Raw genomic sequence first — 17,803 nt, forward strand, 5'->3', positions numbered from 1 at the left:
CGCCTAAGTATGCACTTAAGATACGCAGTGGCGGACGTTGAATGTATCGCGTACCTTATTACGCGACGGTGGATCCTTTCTGCGGGTAGATGCAGAGGAAACGATAGTGATTCCAGCTTGTTAGCTCCTCCTTTAATTGCCTTCGGGTTTTCATCGTTCGTGCATATACACGCCGCGATATATCGTCTTGACGCGCGTGTAGACTCGCTGATGTTGCTGACGTATCGCTCGTCATCGGGTTAGCGTCGCGAAGGGGACAATTTTTCATCGAGCCGCTTCCCTTCTTTCGTCTCCTTTTCCTACTACATTTTTCTCCTCTCGTATCTTCTCGATGTCAGAAATTCGACGGAAATCGATAGGTTCGTGTTTTCGTGGACGTTGGAACGTTGGGCGACCGGCATGAACCACTAGTTCGCGTATACACGTAGGTGTTTGTCGAGCAGAGCGTTTCCAAATGGAAACGAACGACGTTGGATAAACTACGAGTCACGCGCTCGGCTCTGGAGTTTTCTTAAGCCGTGGCTGACCCGCACGCCATATACACTGGTGCATTATTTTCCAATATTACGTGAACTACAGGCAAGACGAAAGGGAGAGACGGGAGGTTGAAAGAAAGGGAGAAAGGGAGAAAGGCAGAAAGGTACTCCATCGGATCACGCACGGTTGAATTTCCGAGTTGGGGGAAATGGGTCCGGGAGGTGGAGTCTAAACGGTCCCGAGGGACACGTCGTCTCGGGCTTCGAAATTCCCTAATCGATCGTGCACTCCCGACTCGAATCGAGATTGAAAGGTTCGCGTGCATTGCTGCAGAAATAAAGAAGCAATTTAAAACGTTTGTCCGCGACCGAAGGATAATCTTTTAATTCGCTTCGAGGAACTATTGGCCGAAAGCTGGGCCGATGTTCGTGCCGATGAATTCTTCGTGGCTGGCGAGATGGAAAGTAATTTTCGCGTTAGTTCGGACCGAAATCCGGTCCTGGCCTGAATCCGATTCCCCCTGCGCGGTGAATAAAAAAGGGTAGAGGCAAGAAAAAATATGGAAAAAGGAAGAGAAAAAGGGGAAAAATATGCGCGGAGAGAAGCAAAGGAAAAGAGAACGGGAAACGATAAAACGCGATCGTCGATGGAAAATTGCGTTTATATAGCGCGAGTACGCGCGCGTGTACATCCGCTCCACAATAAGTTGGACCGTGTTCTCGATTCTCGTTAAAGTTTCATCGTGCTCGCGAGCGCGCGAATCTGTCGATAGGAACGCGGGGAAACGCGCGTAATATTCGTTGCGTGTGATGCACACGCGAGAACCGGAGGCGTTGAAGTAGAGGGAAAAGTAGTAAAATCGCAGAAGCGAACGCCATGGAACGGCACGCCGATGGAAAACAACGATTCAGCCCAAATAACAATCGGGCTGGAAAAGCGGGCGGTTGGAAAAACGCGTTTATATTTCACCGGCTGCGAGAGTGAATTCCCTTTGTGACTGTAGGATGACAATTTCACGGCATTTAGCCGCGACAGGGCTCGTGTACGCGCGAAACAATGCCGTGCTCGCGGACCAACGGGTTACCGCTCGTTTTTCTCTCTCTTTCCTTCTCACCAGTCACCCCACGAACCTCCTGCCACTCGCCACCCATTCTCCCTCTCTGAATTTCACTCGTGCGTCTCTATACGCGATAGTCCGCATTCTCATCGGCTCGTAGCTCGCGCCGTTTTTTAATCGGAAACAAAAGCGTTATTGCGGAAATTAAATGACACATGGTGCGCACCCCGCCAAGAAGGGGTTTGAATTGTCGGCTTAAAAATGTAACGGTGGGAAACACCGGTCGACAGGAGAACGTCATTTTTACCGGTTATACGTCACGTCGCGCGGTGCACGATCGTTTGATGGGTAGATCGATGCAATCGATACCGTGTGCTTTAGCCATTTCCGATACTCCTCCTTGTATCCTCTCTCGCGTTTCTATCCTCGTCCGTGAAAGTAACGTGAAAAAAAGAAAAAGGAAAAAGAAGAAAGAGAAGAAGACACGGTTCGACGATTTCGCGAAAATTGTTATTAATTCCCGGGAAGTCTTCTATGAGTCTACCTCGTATCGTCGTGCTTTGAGATTTTAATTGCGCATGCAAATCTCGGCGGACGGCCGAGATCGACGTGGTCTACGGACGACGTAGAAAATCCGGACGGCAGGGCCAATTCTATTGTCCGATCTAGGATCCACTTAGGCCAAGTAATTGATAGATCCCTCGATGGCGGAGGAGGGATCGAGGAATGACAGGTTACGGGCCAGGATACGAGCTGTTCGCACGACCCTACTTCGCTGCCGTGTTATTAGTTAATTCTTACAATTACTCGTCGTCCCTGTGGTTATTCCATTACCGTATAACTCTCGTAGATCACCTGGACTTCCCTCCTCCCCCCCGTAGCTCGGCCATCCGTTCAGAAGACTGACCAAGCGGCCAACAAACATCCTTCATCGATTTGACCTGTATGTACTTTTCCCTTTCTCAATGTTCTCTCGCGATTTGTCCCACAGAGTTCGCCGTACGGCCTGATCGACCCGACCCATTGGTCGCGCGTCGTCGTATCTTTACTCGCCGGTTGATCGACGAACTTCGCGGGTCTGGCACGCGTGCTCCTGGCAAAGTTCAGGACGAAAGAGAAGTTTTCTTCTCGTATCGAGGCGTGTTCGCGATCCTTGCGACGGTTTTGCTCTTTGAAAGCGGTTAACGAAGACGGGAAAGAAGGCTCCGCGAATAGTTAATTAGACTCAACTGCCAGCAACACGGTAATAAATGTAACATTAATGAGTCGTAGTAACCTTGATGCTTCGGCGAAAGAAGCCAGCGTGATTTCCAGTTTTATTGAAAAACAGGAAAAGATCAAGCGCACCGAGCCGTGTCGCAATTGCGGCCGCACAGCCCGCGGCCGTATATACCCGTCTATTATTATTTCAACGCTTTTTTGAATATTCCTCGCTAAATGGAATTAATTCCTGAAAAAAAAAATAATTAAGTACAGAGAGAAACGTAACCGGGTGCGCACGTAAATGTACCGTGGCGATCTAATCTAGCCTACAAAGTCAGTGCCGGATCGTGAGACTCGTCTGACGTCTTAATTGTAGTGTAATGCTCGTTGCGTTAATGGTGTGAATGAACTGTGTTTTCAATTACGGAGAGATCAAAAGAAGCAACGAACTACCTACCGTCGTGTTCCGATCTTCCGCAGCGCGACGCCATTTGTCTTCATTCGTTCGATCTCTCGATCTATTTTGCCTCCTGTTCGCCTTCTTCCACCTTTCCTTTTTTCCCGCGTTTCGACATGCAGTTTTCTCATTCAAAACCCATTTCGTCGAAATTCGCGAGTACGGATTTCCCAAAAGATAAAGCGACGCGCCACGATCGTGGAAAGCACGAGGTAACTAGCGATTATAGTTTCCTCGTTTATCAATAACGCGTGTACTCTCACGGATAAGGGCGTCCGGTACGTTCTGTCTCGTCTTCTTTTCCTCCTCTTCTTTCTCCTGTAGCCGCGATCGAGGACTTAAACGTCGGCCAACTATTCGCCGAGGTGTCGATCGTTTTTTCCAGTTGTGGCGCCCTGAAGGCCTTGACAAGGCGCGCGTACTTTCTTGTGCTTCTTCTTCTACTTGCTCGGCTCGTGTTTCGAGAGAGTTACACGCAAGAATACCGCGTGATCAGCAGCGAGAGCCAGACCGGCGCGTTACATCTCGCTTCGTAACGATCGCCGGATGTGGTCAGCCAGTGTTTAATCGGTACAGACGGAAAAATCTCTTCCGTGAGAATCTACCTTCTCCTAGCTCCTCCTCGAACGTACATACGATTCGGCTTTCTTCGTCTTTCCACTTGGACGGCTTGAAACAAATTCTTCCCTCGCGCGATGCAGCTACATCTTTCGATTCGGTTGTTGTCTGGCGACAAACGGTAAATTTCCCTAGAAGCAGAAACGCCAAACGTGGAAATGAAGTGGAGTTTCCAACTGTTGCACCGGAGGTACCGGTCCTCGGTATGCTGCGCCTCCTTTATTCGGTCACGATCTTCCCCCTCCGGTGATTGTCCCTTTCGTCTTTTTTACATCCCTTCGTACTACTCGGATTACCGACGATAAGTATCGGCGCGCACTGCCGCCCGCCGAAATTACGCTCGGCGCAGCTCCCGGCCAAGCGTTTTGATATTCCGCGGCGATAACGCGACCGCGCGCTCCAAGCGAGTCGAGTCGTCGCTTCGTTATTAAATTTTCCCTTACGGAACCGCGGGGTCCGGCCCGGCCCTGCTTCTGTTCACCCAAGAAGAAATTCATTCGGCGCAACGAAATCTTGATGCGCAGTCGGAACGAATTTTCGAAGTTTCGAGTACCTCGCGGTCATCCACCGGATCCTTCTCTTCTTCGCTGTTCTGGGCCGCGTTTACGAGTCACGTAATGACCCGCGTGGAAGAGCATCGAAAGTGAAAGTAACGACTGGGCGAGCTAGTCGCGACGTTTTGCCCGCTCGTTGCGAAAGGGGAAGTAGAAGGAATCAACTATTCGGCGATTTTCAAAAACTAATTCCTAGCTAACCGAGTTGCTGGGTGAAAAGTAGCCGATGAGCGTGAGGGGTAAATTTGAAGAGCCTCGCTGGACGAAGACTCGCTTTCGACAGCTAAAAACGGAGAGAGAACTCCCCCTGGAGCGTAGGATGGAACGACGACGCTTGAAACTCGGAGGAAGCTTCGTCGTGCTCTACATTTCATTAAGTAGACGAAGGGACGTTGTTCGTTCGGTGTCGGATGCATTGATTTTCGTTTACCCACTCCTTCGGCAGCGCAGCTTCCCACTTTCAGCGGCTTCCTTTCGTCCCCCGTCCACCCTCGGGGGATGTTTCGTTATTTAAACAGATTAGCGATACGGCAGCCCCGGGGGAACCGTCTTATGTGTTTCCAATGCGTAGAACGTCGAGAAAATTAATCCTTCTTGCAGGCTCGTCTTTCGGAGCACCACGCGTCTCCTAATCGCGTTCTCCTTGCGAGTATCGCCTCGATTTTCGAACAAACGGATCGCGATTAAAGGCGCCCTTTCGAAAACGGGGCAGCGATCTTGGAATTCTTTGGCCAAGGTCTCTCTGGCCAATTGGCCGTGCAGAGCCCCGACCGAAAACGACGATGGAACGGGGAAACTCTCTTTCTGGAGTGAAACGAGAGGAGGAGGAGATCGTTTTTGGCGAACGACGAGTCGACTCGACTCCTGGAACCGATTCTCTAATACAAATTCATGAACGGGCCAGCCGTTTACCCTCTATTAGAGCGAAGCGCAATCAAAACGGAGCCGTGGACCCGATAGACGACCACTCGGGATCCGAGCAGCTGTAAATCAAACTACGAAATTCCTCGTGTCTGGTCCTCGCGGTGTCTGCGGACCACGACGACGGGGCGCTCCGGAAAGTGTTGAGCTTCGCCTCTCTCCTCCGGCTTCTCTTCGCCGACTCTCCATGCGCAAGGGTGTAATTATGCGTCCCCGGGGCCCCGAACCGACCGCGGGCCTCCTTCTCTCGTTTTCCGTTCCTCTCCCTCTTTCGTTCCATTCTCCAAACTCTCTCTTTCTCTCTCTCTCTCTCCCGTTTCCTTCCTCGGTGGTTTCTTCCTTCCTTATCCGTCCTTCTCTCTCGCCGTGCGTATCGAGTTGAACCGTGACCGAAATAGGGAAAAACGAACGATTCCCTTCCGCTCGTTTGCACTCGAATTCAGAGATAACGAGGTAGTTGCTAAACGACCTTCCATCGCGACTTTTCATTTTGAAAACGATACGAGTACTCCACTTTCCTCGCCGTTAAGCTTCCGAGAATCTTTCACGTATTTGTAATTATTTCTCTTTAGCACGCGAGTTTGAAGATCTAAGAACGCAGAGAAAATGGGACGCGGAATCGTGGCGTTGATTTTCTAACCACGCCGCCTTTCCCTCGGCGAGTTTATTAGATTTTTTTTCGGCGTTTCTAGTCCGTACGGAGAATTCGGTCGTTAAATCGCGCGGAATTTGCGCGAGCAAAAGTGGCGTCGGCGGTCTTTCGAACTGGCGCGCGTTGGAAAAAGGCGCAGGCGCGGTTTCCGAGGCCGCGCGCCAATTATAATTGCAAATTTTTCGCGGCTGTTACTCGACGTGGCGTTTCTTCGTTGCGACGAAAGTTTCCATTGCGGGATTCTGTGGCCGCTTTTGTGGCTTGTCTCCGTTGGCTCGCGGGAACAGCCTCGTCTCCGCCGCAGTTCGGAGTAAAATCGTTTAGCATAATTCGAGAGGCGATGGGGACCCTTTCTTCCCGTTAAAAATCGCTTGTTTTGCTCGGCTCGACTGTTCTCGTTAACCGCGGTGACATGTCGACGAAAGGGCAGGTCCTCGAGCAAGCGCCCTTAGGGATCCTTCTATTCTTCTTGTTTTGGAAAATCTCTGCCGATGTACGAAGACGAAGCTACTAAGTTCGTTAGACTTCATCGATCGTTACGTAACAACGACAGACAATTTTTAGCATCGGTAAGAATATTTTTGGTCCGAATGAGGAGAAAAGCTAGGTGATTGATACGAAGCGAGGAAAAGGGAATTTTCTTGGCTAATTTCGAGAGAAGTCGTTTCTTTCGTGAGAAGAAGATCGAAGGACGGAACGCGGATCGTAAAGAGAGCGGCATGAACGGCGGTCGTTGCGATTCTAATTAGAAGGAATTTGGTCGTTCCGGGGCCGAATTAAGCTAATCGGCCGCGACGAACGAGGGTCTCGTCTCGGCTGGGAACGCTCGTGCGGCGAGACGCGGAAACGGAGATCGAGCGGAGAGGAAGCGTTCTGACGAACGTCAACGAGAAAAGAAAAGAGAAAAGTCGAGACGAAGACGGAGAGCGGGAGGGGTGTGGGGTGAGTGGCAAACGACCCTTGCAGCCGAGGAAAAAGTCGAGAGCATGAAATTAGTCGTACTCGCGGCCCAGAGTATTAGAAGTGCCCCGAGGGCTCCGCGTTCGTGCTTCTTCTCTCCCGTTTTATTCGATAATTATGCAAATGCCGGAATGATTGTCGAGCAATATGTCCTTGGAATAAAAGTCGAGTCAGAGCAATTCGGTTATCTTTATGATTCTGAAACGCGAAACGAACCGAGCGTGGGGTGAAAAGCCGGAGGGGGATGATAGGAGAAAGAAAGGGCATCCGAAACACGGCACGCGGCAGGTCCTCGCCTTCCGCAGCAACGCTCACAGAAAGGAGAGGCGCTTAATTTGCATGGAAACGCGTGATTTCCTTTTCTCCTGCTTAACAGTGGAGTCTTTGTTTCACGTTTCGTCGCTGCATCGATGAAAAAGCGTCTGTCGACGAAATTTTTGATCGTGATCGAGAAGAAAAGAGTCGTCCGACTGGAGGCGCGTGATCGAGCCTCGATCGAGCTATGGGTTACGTGACTACGCGTTAGGCCAGGCACGTGCATAGATCGAGCCGAGTCGTGGCCACTGCCTATTAAGACGTTCGCGCGGCGATTTAATTAAGTGACTACGACTCGACCCTGGCAGACCACGGAATCGCAAGCAGGATCGTCGTTATTTATTATTAAAATATATTCCCTGTCGAAAGGGTGGAGCCTGGTTCGACCAATGGGCACCCGTCGCGTGCCTTGAGTCGTTAGGGTGCTTGGAAATTGATAAGAATACATCGTCGCACGCTGCGACCTCCCGGTGCAGCCTTTAATCTGAAGGCGGCAAGACCACGCGTTCCTTCGCCGACACCCGACGAATCTATCGCCTGGAATCCGGTAATTGTAACGCGAACGCCTTGGCTCCTTCCCTCCGTCCACTACCCTTCTCCACTTTTCCATCGGGCGGACAATCACTTACCGAGGACTCGTTCGGTGCTGCTTCGCTCTTCCTTCTTTTCTGCCTCCTTTTCGTCCTTTTTCCTCTCACCGTGTTTCTCAGCGCGGTCAAGGGGATTAGGACGGCGGCAGGAATTGGTTAACGAGAGATACGTACAAAGACTTTACAATAACAACTATTTATTTATAGGTAATAATGCTGAATTACAATGAATACACTTTTTTGCCTCGATACTAGATTGTATAAGTCCGATCGCGAAATCGTCACCGCTCGTCGTCATCGTTAATCAGTAGTGTGGCGATACTGGTTTTCCCCACCCGACCCCCCCGACCCACGAGTTTCTTTCCCCTGTACGCAACCCGCCCCGTTTACCCACCCCGTTTCCTGCAGAACTTTTTTTTCTTCAATCGCATTAACGCGAATTTACCCGACTCGCCGATCGAGAATCGCCGGTACCCGTTTCCTTTTTCCACCATAATCGGTTATTCGCCTCTCTCAGTGGAATTTAAGTTCGATTCGTTCTCCATAGTCGCGAACCGATCGATCGGAGCTCGTCCTCGCGAATCGTACGCCGGATTCGCAATTGCACTCGAGTCGAGTCAGTCGACTGCTCTCTGTATCGTGCCGACGATTCTCGATCGTGAGATTGACCCCGTTCGATTGGTAGTGGCGATGGCAAATACAGATGAGCTATCGGTGGTTAAATTCTCGTTTCACTACGTGTAGCATCGTCTTAACGGGCTTTAGCCGGTACGTACGATCTAGACACTATGATTATGTGAACTTTACAACACAAGAACCTTACGGGCAAAAGACTTTGTACATGGATCTTAAATACGGGGATCGGCCTCGGGGAAATATTCGTCGCGGTTCGGCTCGGGCGCCCTCTTCTCCCTCTTGGTCGCGTCCAACGTGTTTCACCGGAAATATTTCGCCGAACTGCGGCCGATCAACGCAAACGCAGGACACACGCAATATGCATTAGCCTTACTTGTCGACGGTAGTAACTAAGTTTATTTATATAAATAAGGTGTTACGATTTAAAACGCATGGGAGAATTTATCCGTTGTTTCTCCCCTTTCTTTTTATTCCGCTCTCTCTCTCTCTCTCTCTCTCTCTCTCTCGCACGCGCACTTAGTACTCTCCTCACTCTGCTAATCTCGATCGAAGCGTATTCTATCGTTCTAGCGCTAATTCAGCTTCGTACTCGTCACCATCTTAAATTCTCGTCGATCTGTGTTACACGTTCTCTCACAGTCTCCATCCACTTAACTGTCTATCGATATCACACTCACATTCGCACAGCTTCTCATGCTCTATATGATACAGAATAATCGAGTCGCGGCTCGTCGCGAAGCTTCTCGGATCTTGTGTCCGGTATCACGGTATCATGCGCGAACTGTGCTTTGTTGCACGATATTATGCTGCTCGAAAGAATATCGGAAATGCAGTTGACCGTACGAGAATTTCCGATCGATGGCTAAGCGACGAGCTGGCGAATCTCGAGACGCGCGCGCTTTTCTTTTTCTTCTCACGCCCGTCAACGATCGGGCTTCTCATGGTACACCGTCGTCGGGGAAATAATATTAATAATAATGATAATAATACTCGAAACCGAGGCGGTGCGCCCGATCGTTCGTACAGCTTAACACGATTAACTAATTAAAGTCGATCTGTAATTAGGAGATAGGTACCTCTAGGAACGCATGCACGCGCGCACGCACTCTCAAGCAGTCTTTAGAAATATCTTCCGTCTCTTTATTTTTCTCCCGATAAATTTCCATGCAAGTTCGTGCTTGTCTCATTATCATTTCGCTTACTTTCGGCCGTGTTCTCCGCGAAATACGAAAGTCACGCGCGGTTTCGACTGTCCCTGGGTAAATCGGTATATTCTTGGACGTGGTATACATTCGCGTGTCGTTTCTCGCCGGAAACCACCGCGTGATTCGATTAAAATGGCTGAGTATTCGTATTCCAGAAACGATGGAAAACGAATAGCCATTACGGTCGTTTCATTGATATGTGTTTCCATCCTTGCTCGTCGTCGATTGCGACTGTCGCTACATCCGAAAGCAATCCCTGTCCCGAGGGGGCGACCGACAACGAGCATTCATCGTGGGTTCGATCGACGTTTCGGGTTTAACGTTCTTTGTCATCTGTGCCACGCTCGATCGACGAGCGAGTAAGCTTGGTTCGCACGAGCGTTAAACTCGCGCAGCTGGACGCGCACTCTCTTCTCCGTGTGTTCGAAGCTACGTGATCTCGTCCGTTGGCGATCGATATCACTTTGCATGGTCGGCCGATTTAGTCGTCTCAGCCGCGCGAATCACACGAAAATACGACGAAGAGTCTGTGCACGAGTCCGATGGCTCGGTACGCGCCACTTTTGACGCCGTTTCCCTCGTTTCTCTTGCTCCTTCTCTCGATCGATCGCGATCACTCGTTTTGGCTGCTCGCTGGTACACGCTCCGCCCCTCTTCTGCTTTCCTCCAGCCTCTTCTAGGTCGCACTCGTGAACAGAACGGAGTTCTTGTAGTAACCCGTTCGGGATTCTGAAACAGAAGCGGCGGTCAAGAGTTCGGTGTCCTGGTGTGTGTCGCTTGAGAGAAGAATCGCGTAGCCTGATAACGCGAACGTGCTTCTTGTCCCCCGTGCTCCTATCGTCGATCGAGTACACGCGGTTCGGCGGATGAAGCGATCGACCGATTTGAGAATAAGAGGGAAGACCGAGCGAATGATTCGATGATCGTTCAGCTGGAAGCGGCGCCGCTCACTAATTATCCTTGCCTCTTGAGACGTAGATGAACGCGAAAGGGACGAGACGCGGATATTCGGGAGAAAGAGAGACCGAGGATGGGTCCTATCGGGCGCGTTCGTAAATACGAGACGGGTCGACTCATCGGCCCTTAGGGCGCCTTTGTGATCGAGCCGCCACTCGACTTTTTATCGAACTGTCGCTTATGATTGAAAATCACCACGCGCTTTAATAGTCCACCGGACTCGATTTACTTCGTTTCTTCACCCGTGTGTTACCTTCCTCCTACGCTATCCCTAACATCGCTGCGTTACACTCGAGAAAGAGGATACGCAAATTGCACGGACGGACCTTGTCACGGTTTCGGCGTTCCACGATCCCCGAAAACATTCGGCGGCGCGGTTAATTTCGAAAAGAGAGAAAAGCGTAAACGGAGAACGATCATTCCGCCGATGAAGAGTTGACTTTACGAAGCCGCGGCCAATTAAGCGGACCACTCGTTAAGCGGCTGCCAAGCCGTGGTGGACTTTGGTTCGCGGGCAGAAAAACGATTATTTACGTGCAACGTCATGTTGGGGGTCTTCGAGACCGAGAGAAACAGACACGAAAAGAGAGAAAGAGAGAGAGAGAGAGAGAGAGAGAGAGAGAGAGAGAGAGAGAGAGAGAGAGAAAGGCACGAAGAAAGAGCGTCGAAATCGCGCGCCATCGGTTAGACGGTTTTTGCCGCGGAGCCTGGAACTTTCGACAAGTTTCCGCGAAGCAAGAGGCGACGGCAAGTTTCGAATCCGGCAGTGGCGTGTGCCGGTGATGCCGCTACAAGAAACAACCCCGTCGAAACGCGACTGCCATCCCCGAGACTTTCTAATTAAAGATCCGGAACTTTGTTTCTTGTCGCAAGAAATTCCTGCTCGCTGATCCGGCTACGAATCAAGTTACGTTCCGGTCGAACGTCGAATTTTCTTCGCCTCCCTCCGTGTCCGGAGGCGGCTAGTCGCGATGGCTCCGCGTAACTTTTACCGGTCGATCTTGACGCCGACGTCTCTTGTACTAAGTCACCGGTGCCCGTGTTTGCTCGAGATTCAATGGCGTGGAAGCTTCGTTGAACCCACCTTGAAGAGGAGACTTCACTTGGTCTCTCTCAGCCGCCTGATGCTGCCGCGATTTTCTCTCCAACTCGAGTTCCTGCACCAGGGACTCTGCGACAGGGAAGAAAACACAAAAAATTCGTTGGTTATCTCTGTCATGTCGCGGATCTTGGGAACAATTCGGTTGAGCGATTACATATTTCATAAAGCGTCGAGGAGGGGCCAGAGGGACGACACGGTTGCGACCAAATGCATGTCTTGGCGTCGATTTCGTCGAGGCGTAAACCGAAACACGGCGCGAAGGATGAAACGGAGCGGTAATTAGTGGAAAACCAGCGAGCGCGAACTGCGAGAAAGGGGAAAGGAAAAGGGACGGGACAGGGATAACGGACGAAGGCAGGCGTGAAAGGGCCGCAGGTTTGCTCACTGAATTCCGCAAGGATTAGGGTGAAAACTGGAAAATGTCCCTTTAATGATATCGCGCCGAATTAACCGCCGGCGGACTCTTCGTTTCGGTCTACTTCGTTAAGCGTCCACGGGACGACGTAACGTCCCTTCGACCAGCCTTACGATCGTATCCCTTCCCGTGGATCGGAAGAAGGAGACCGTGCTACGACTCGTGTCCCTCCCTTGCTGAAAATTGAAAATCCTGCGAGTCGGTGAAATCGTGAATTCGAAAGAAAGCTCGACAGCAAATGCAAACAAAAGTAGAGCATTCCGATGAGATTTCTAACGTAGGTCGACAAACAGCCCCGAGCGAGAGATTTATCCGTCGATCGAAAGGATTAATCGCAAGCGAAGGAAGGGGATGCGAATATAATCGGCAAGCGTGAAATGGTGCCTCCTTGGGCAATGGTAAAATCGAATTGGGAGACTATTAAATCCGAGTTAACAGGCGCGGCCTGGTACACGGACGAAGAGTGGAGAGAAGTCGGAGCCGTGGCGATGTACCGCGTAGCACGAGTCGCGCGACCGTGCGGGACTAGAGACGTCGGGGCCGAGATTCCATTATGCTTTGTGCAACAATAGCTGAGGGCTGTTTCGTGGTAGGTGGGTGTGAATTCGTGCGTTCGTCAGAGCCGTTATATTCCACGGGACTGCGGAACCGAGCGCGAGTGTTTGCGTTTCACTGAGCCAAATTACCTCTGGCGCCCTTATCCGCGCGCGGGGTGTTTCTCGTCCCTTTGATATCCAAATGACAATTTAACTGCTCAAGATACGGCCGGGTTGGCTGTGATTGCGAAGGGTGTCGCGTTGTGTCGTTTGCGCGCCTCTCTCGTCCTGAACGTCGCAGAACGATACCGTAGGCCGGGGATAAGTTCGTTGTTCGACAGAGATTTTTTTGCCCCGAGGAGAAGAGAGACGGTCGTCGAGGAGCAGGTCGATTCGATCGAGACAGATCATAGCCGCGAAACGCATCGGTGCACTTGGAGCCGCACGTACATCCGTGGATATCAGGCGACTAATAGTTTTGCTACCGTATTACACACCCTGACAAATCGCGGGAACAATGAAAACAATTTCAGGCCGTACCGAACGAGTCTGCTACCCCTCTTTCTCACCTCTAAACGGTTGGTATTGTACCCTCGTCCTGGCCGCCGATTTTTTCGGCTGTCGACTGCGGCGGAGAGGCCCCCGAGCGAGATCGGTGAAAGAAGAACCTCTCGAACTGTATCCGGTATGACTCTGCGTTTATCCGCACGTAATTAACTGGCGCACAATGCATCGCAGGAGAAGGCCAACTCGTCTCTGGAGAGAGGAGACGAAGAAAAGAAGTGGAAGGCGGCGGTAGCGATGCGGTGGCTCGGGAAGGGAGGAAAAAAGGAATACACGGTATATATATATATATGCTTGACCGTTCCTCGAAAAATCGAGGTATCGTGCCGGACGACGTGGCAACGTCATTGGAAACGCCGGTGCTTGGATCGATCAGTCTTTTAGTCGGCGAACGCTCGAATTCCACGTCCACGCGTCTTTCGTTTCGATGTTCCTTCTTTTGATCGTGTTTCGCCCCTCGGAATCGATCAACCGTCAAACTCCTCTCTCTCTCTCTCTCTTTCTTTCTGGATAATTTTGGTTTTACATGGGGCGAACGTTACGGGTCCGCATGAAGAAAAGTTTAATCGCGCAACATACAGATGGAATGTCTCGATCGGGAGCGGGCAAACGTATCCGTAGAGGCATCGAAGAATCCCAGGTTATTACACCGGCGTGTAATAAGTAATTTCCGAGGCGGCGAACGCTTCGTGACCTCGTGCGCTGAAAAACAAACGTCGTAGCGGGTTCGACGATCTTCTCGCGCGAGCATCCAACGGAGCGACTCCGCCGGAGGATCGTGTCCCGGCCGCGGTAATTGCTCGAATGCTGTCGATCTCGCTCTCTCTCTCTCTCTCTCTCTCCCTCTTCCTCTCCTTTTCTCTCTCTCTCTTTCTCGTGCAGAAGGCTCGAGTCGAGGGTTAGCAAAGTCGAGGAGAAAAAGACCGCCGATATACGAGAAGAGGAGTAGGAGTAGGAAGAGAAGGAGGAGGTGGGAAAAGGGGAGGCACGATGCAAGAAGGACTCGAAAGAAAGAACGAAAAGACGAAGGCGGCGGCGGGACGGCCACGGGGTTGATTTCATGTAGCGCCGCGTTTTTAATGCTCTGATCTTTATGTAAAACAGAAGACGGACGGTAAACGAGGGAGGAACAGGGGCGCTGGCACGGGGGCCGAGGGAGGGCGGTGAGCGAGGGCGAGGAGATTCCGGAGACGGAGGATGCGGGGAGATAGGCGCTCGAGCACCAAGCCGACCGTGAAATTGTATGAATCAAGGAGGTGCATGGAGAAGCGCGGAGACACAAAAAGCGGCGATACGAGCGGAACAAAAAGCGAAGATGGCGAGAACGAAGAGGAATGCTCGAGCCACGATGCCCGCGTCCGCCTCGATTTCCAATAGAAACACCACTACTTTCCTGACGCTTTTCCGAACGAACTGCGACCTCCTGTTCACCTCCTGTCTCCACGAATCTCTCGCTCGGCTGGGCGACAGAAGCGAATTTAATCCGCCGTTCGCGATTTCCGACGAGAGTCGCGCTCCTTCCGTGCTTTCGAGAGGGTGTGCGACGTTTCTCGACGATAAATTCAAGCGTATAGTTGAACGAGGTCGAGAAGGAGCGAGCAAGATGGGAAAAAAGTCCCTCGAACTGAATCGCGTCTCGTAATCGTCACGTGGAAAGGAAGAGGAGAGACCGACGATATTCTCGACAGCATCCGCTAACACCTAGTTACCCTCGCGCAAACTAGCGCCGAGCATACACAGGAACGATGCTTCGTTCCCCTTCCAGTTTATCCTCCCGATTTCTCTAGTCCTGGCTTGTTCGCCGGAAAACCACGTCGTGTCTTGTGGATATATTCGCGGCGAGGGACGCTTTCAAGCCCCCTACCATTTTCAGGCTTCCCGTGTCGACGCGTTAGCTTCCTTTCGCCTCTATATTGCTCGTATACACGCGTCACGGTTTATCACTCTCGCGGGGTTATTGTCTTTCGTCTAATGGTACACGCACGTGTGCGCCGCGTACAGGTGTGTACATAGGATCGTCGACCAGCACCCGGATCGAGCGATCGCGCGCACCAGGAACACCGTGGCAGAATATCTCATCACGGCGTTTTCCGGCTGGAATCAGACCGCGTGTCGTGTACTATTTTCTCGCCTCCCGCATATGCGACGCCAAGAAACAAGATTTCCCGTCCAGATGCGTCGACCAACTTACAACCTACGACCAATCGCGGTATATTGTATCGTTGCTTGGTTTGTTCCGGCTTTACGGTTCGGAGATTCCGCGCTGTAATAGATTCACCGCGGATACTTGTGCACGCATATTCCTCGGTGGACCGGCGCGACGCGAACGGGCACGCTTCCAACACAAGCGTTTAACCAGGACATCTATTACCCAATCTGTCGATTACGAACGATTACGACGTACGGTGGATCATAGGACGACGCGGCATTATCGTGGTTGAGTAGGTGGATTCGGAGGTCGGAAAAAAGACGGAGGGACGGTGTAGACAGGAGAGGAAATAAACGACAGACGAGGAAGGTGGAGAAGAACGCGAAGACGAGGTGCGGCATGTACGGTCTGTCGCCAGACAGCGGCCGACACGCGGAGTAGGGGAGACGTTATGGTTGCTGCGAAATTATTGCATATAGTCTGAATATTAAAGCGTGGCAGAGTGCTCGGTCGTACTCGTCGGGTGGTGGATGCTGGATGATGGACGCGAAGGAATCGTCGTGTGCGCTTGTGCGCGTACACGTATATACGTACTCGAGAGGGGAAACGGGACGCGAGAGAGGAGAAAGGAGCGGGAGTACAAGGGACAAAGCGAGCGAAAGGGAGAAGTAGACACACAGAACGAAAGGGGATGAGAGAGAAAGGTAGAGGATTTAAGGGAAACGAAGGGAGAGCGAGTGAAGGAAGAAAGGAGAGGGAAGACAGGTAACGCCACCGAGAGCCACGGTGGCCGCCGGGGAAATTACGGCTCCTTCCTTACTTGCCAGAGATGTGCATAAACTCTGCATTACACTCAGTGGCACTCATACGTGTATTCCGCTACCGTGAGCGCGACCATCGTCCACGGATGCTTGCCGCACAGGCAAAAGTCGGTCGTTGCGAGCTTATTAAACGCTACTGCGATTCGCTTCAACGGCGACCGGCTTTCCTCTGCATCTCGCTCGGTCCGCGCCTCCATACTTTCAAGCTCGTTCTCACACGATCTGCCCTTTTGAAAGTATTGGCAAGGAAAGAGTAGCATCGAGATTTTAAAACGATCGACGCACCGATATTGCTAATTACCATTCCTTTCTACTTGTTCGAAAATATGTCTATAGCCGTTCTTCGTTTGTCGGGCGATTCCTCGACGCGTTTCCCGCGTTCCGAGGAGAATGAGAGGCGCTGTTCGTATAGAATGCATGACTCGAAAACAAGGCGGCCCCGAAGTCCCCTCAGTGGCGTAAGTATCCACCTCAGACGACAACGTTACGTCGACCTATGTTCCTCCTTGTTGCTCGACCCGGCGACCCCCCTACCCCGCCGCCCCATCTAAATCTCCGTTGTTTATTGCAAATGGATTCCGCATCATGATGCCCGGGTAGCTGTGGGACCCTATTCAAATACCTCGTGTTTCCTCGTCGGAACCGACTCTGGCCCCCCGTCGCCCGCCCCCGACTCGTCTACCCTCACCGCGTGTACGGGGTTGTTATTGCCCCCGGCGTGATTGTTCTCTATCTCTGTCGTTCTCTCTCTCTTTCTCTCTCACTCCCCAGATCTTTCGAATAATTTACTTTGCGCGATACCGGCGCGACGCGCGTCTCTTTGCCCTCCGTTGTTTCCTTCTTCTCTTCTTTCTTTCCATTCGCTACGATATCCGCAGCCTCTTCCCCCACCCATCGAAAAACCGAGGCTTTCTCTTTTTTGTTTGGGTAATCGAGGATCGAAGTCACCCGGCCGGAAGATCAGAAAAATTGAGTGGATCCTAATACGGGAATGCGATTATCCGAATTAGCGGTTTACCACGGGTCCTCGCCCTCTTTTCATCGCAGTCGCGCCGCTCCCTCTTCTCGTAGCTATGAGACGGATGCCCGCGAGGCTCGCCGCTTTTCTTAAATTTCGCTCGATCGCCATTGTTAGTCCGCCAGCTTATTTTCTGTCGTCCGTGTGAGCAGATTGACTCGGTACAAAGAGGCAGAAAGTTATCGTACCACTCAGCGTCTCGACGTTGTAATTCTCGAGAGTTAGATGGTTAGTCACAGGATGGTGCAGCAAACTGACCTTGGTAGTTTTGCCAGAAGGCGGAGGCTTGGCTGCCGATCAGGTCCAAGCCGTATCCCCATGCCGGTTTCTCGGGGGTAGAAGGTTGTTGGGAGGGACGCGGTACCTGGGCCTCCCTGTACTGTTGGGCCTGTTGCTGTTGCTGAAGGGGTTGCTGGGATGACTGTTGCTGCGAAGGTTGCTGTTGTGACTGCGAGTGTACCGGACTAGCTTCCGGCGGCTCTGAACTCGTACGAGCCTCCACCGTCACGTTTTCTAAACCACACAAAAAAAAGGAAGAAAATCAAATTGGCCGAGCGTTTTGCTCGGTCACGGTGTTTGTAATAGTTTGTCCTGCT

The 17,803-nt window shown here is 51.5% G+C and overlaps 2 protein-coding genes across 6 annotated transcripts in view; one reads left to right on the top strand and one right to left on the bottom strand.

Annotated features, from left to right (window-relative positions):
- Alc (5'-AMP-activated protein kinase subunit beta-1) overlaps positions 1-17,803 on the top strand; it is a 264,921-nt gene that overhangs the window by 98,673 nt on the left and 148,445 nt on the right. The window lies entirely within an intron of this gene.
- The window catches only part of Dac (dachshund family transcription factor), a 149,215-nt gene continuing 139,396 nt past the window's right edge, over positions 7,985-17,803 (bottom strand). For 3 of the 5 annotated variants that reach the window (XM_072008868.1, XM_072008866.1, XM_072008867.1), the window contains 3 exons: positions 17,466-17,720; positions 11,687-11,773; positions 7,985-10,374 (listed from right to left, as the gene is read on the bottom strand). In XM_072008868.1, coding sequence (XP_071864969.1) covers positions 10,322-10,374; positions 11,687-11,773; positions 17,466-17,720 — 395 coding nt within the window. In that variant the 3' untranslated portion in view covers positions 7,985-10,321. The remainder of the gene's footprint in view (positions 10,375-11,686; positions 11,774-17,465; positions 17,721-17,803) is intronic. The other 2 variants (XM_072008870.1, XM_072008869.1) reach the window with 2 other exon arrangements.

This window comes from Bombus fervidus, chromosome 8 (genome assembly GCF_041682495.2).
Source record: "Bombus fervidus isolate BK054 chromosome 8, iyBomFerv1, whole genome shotgun sequence".
NCBI lineage: Eukaryota > Metazoa > Arthropoda > Insecta > Hymenoptera > Apidae > Bombus > Bombus fervidus.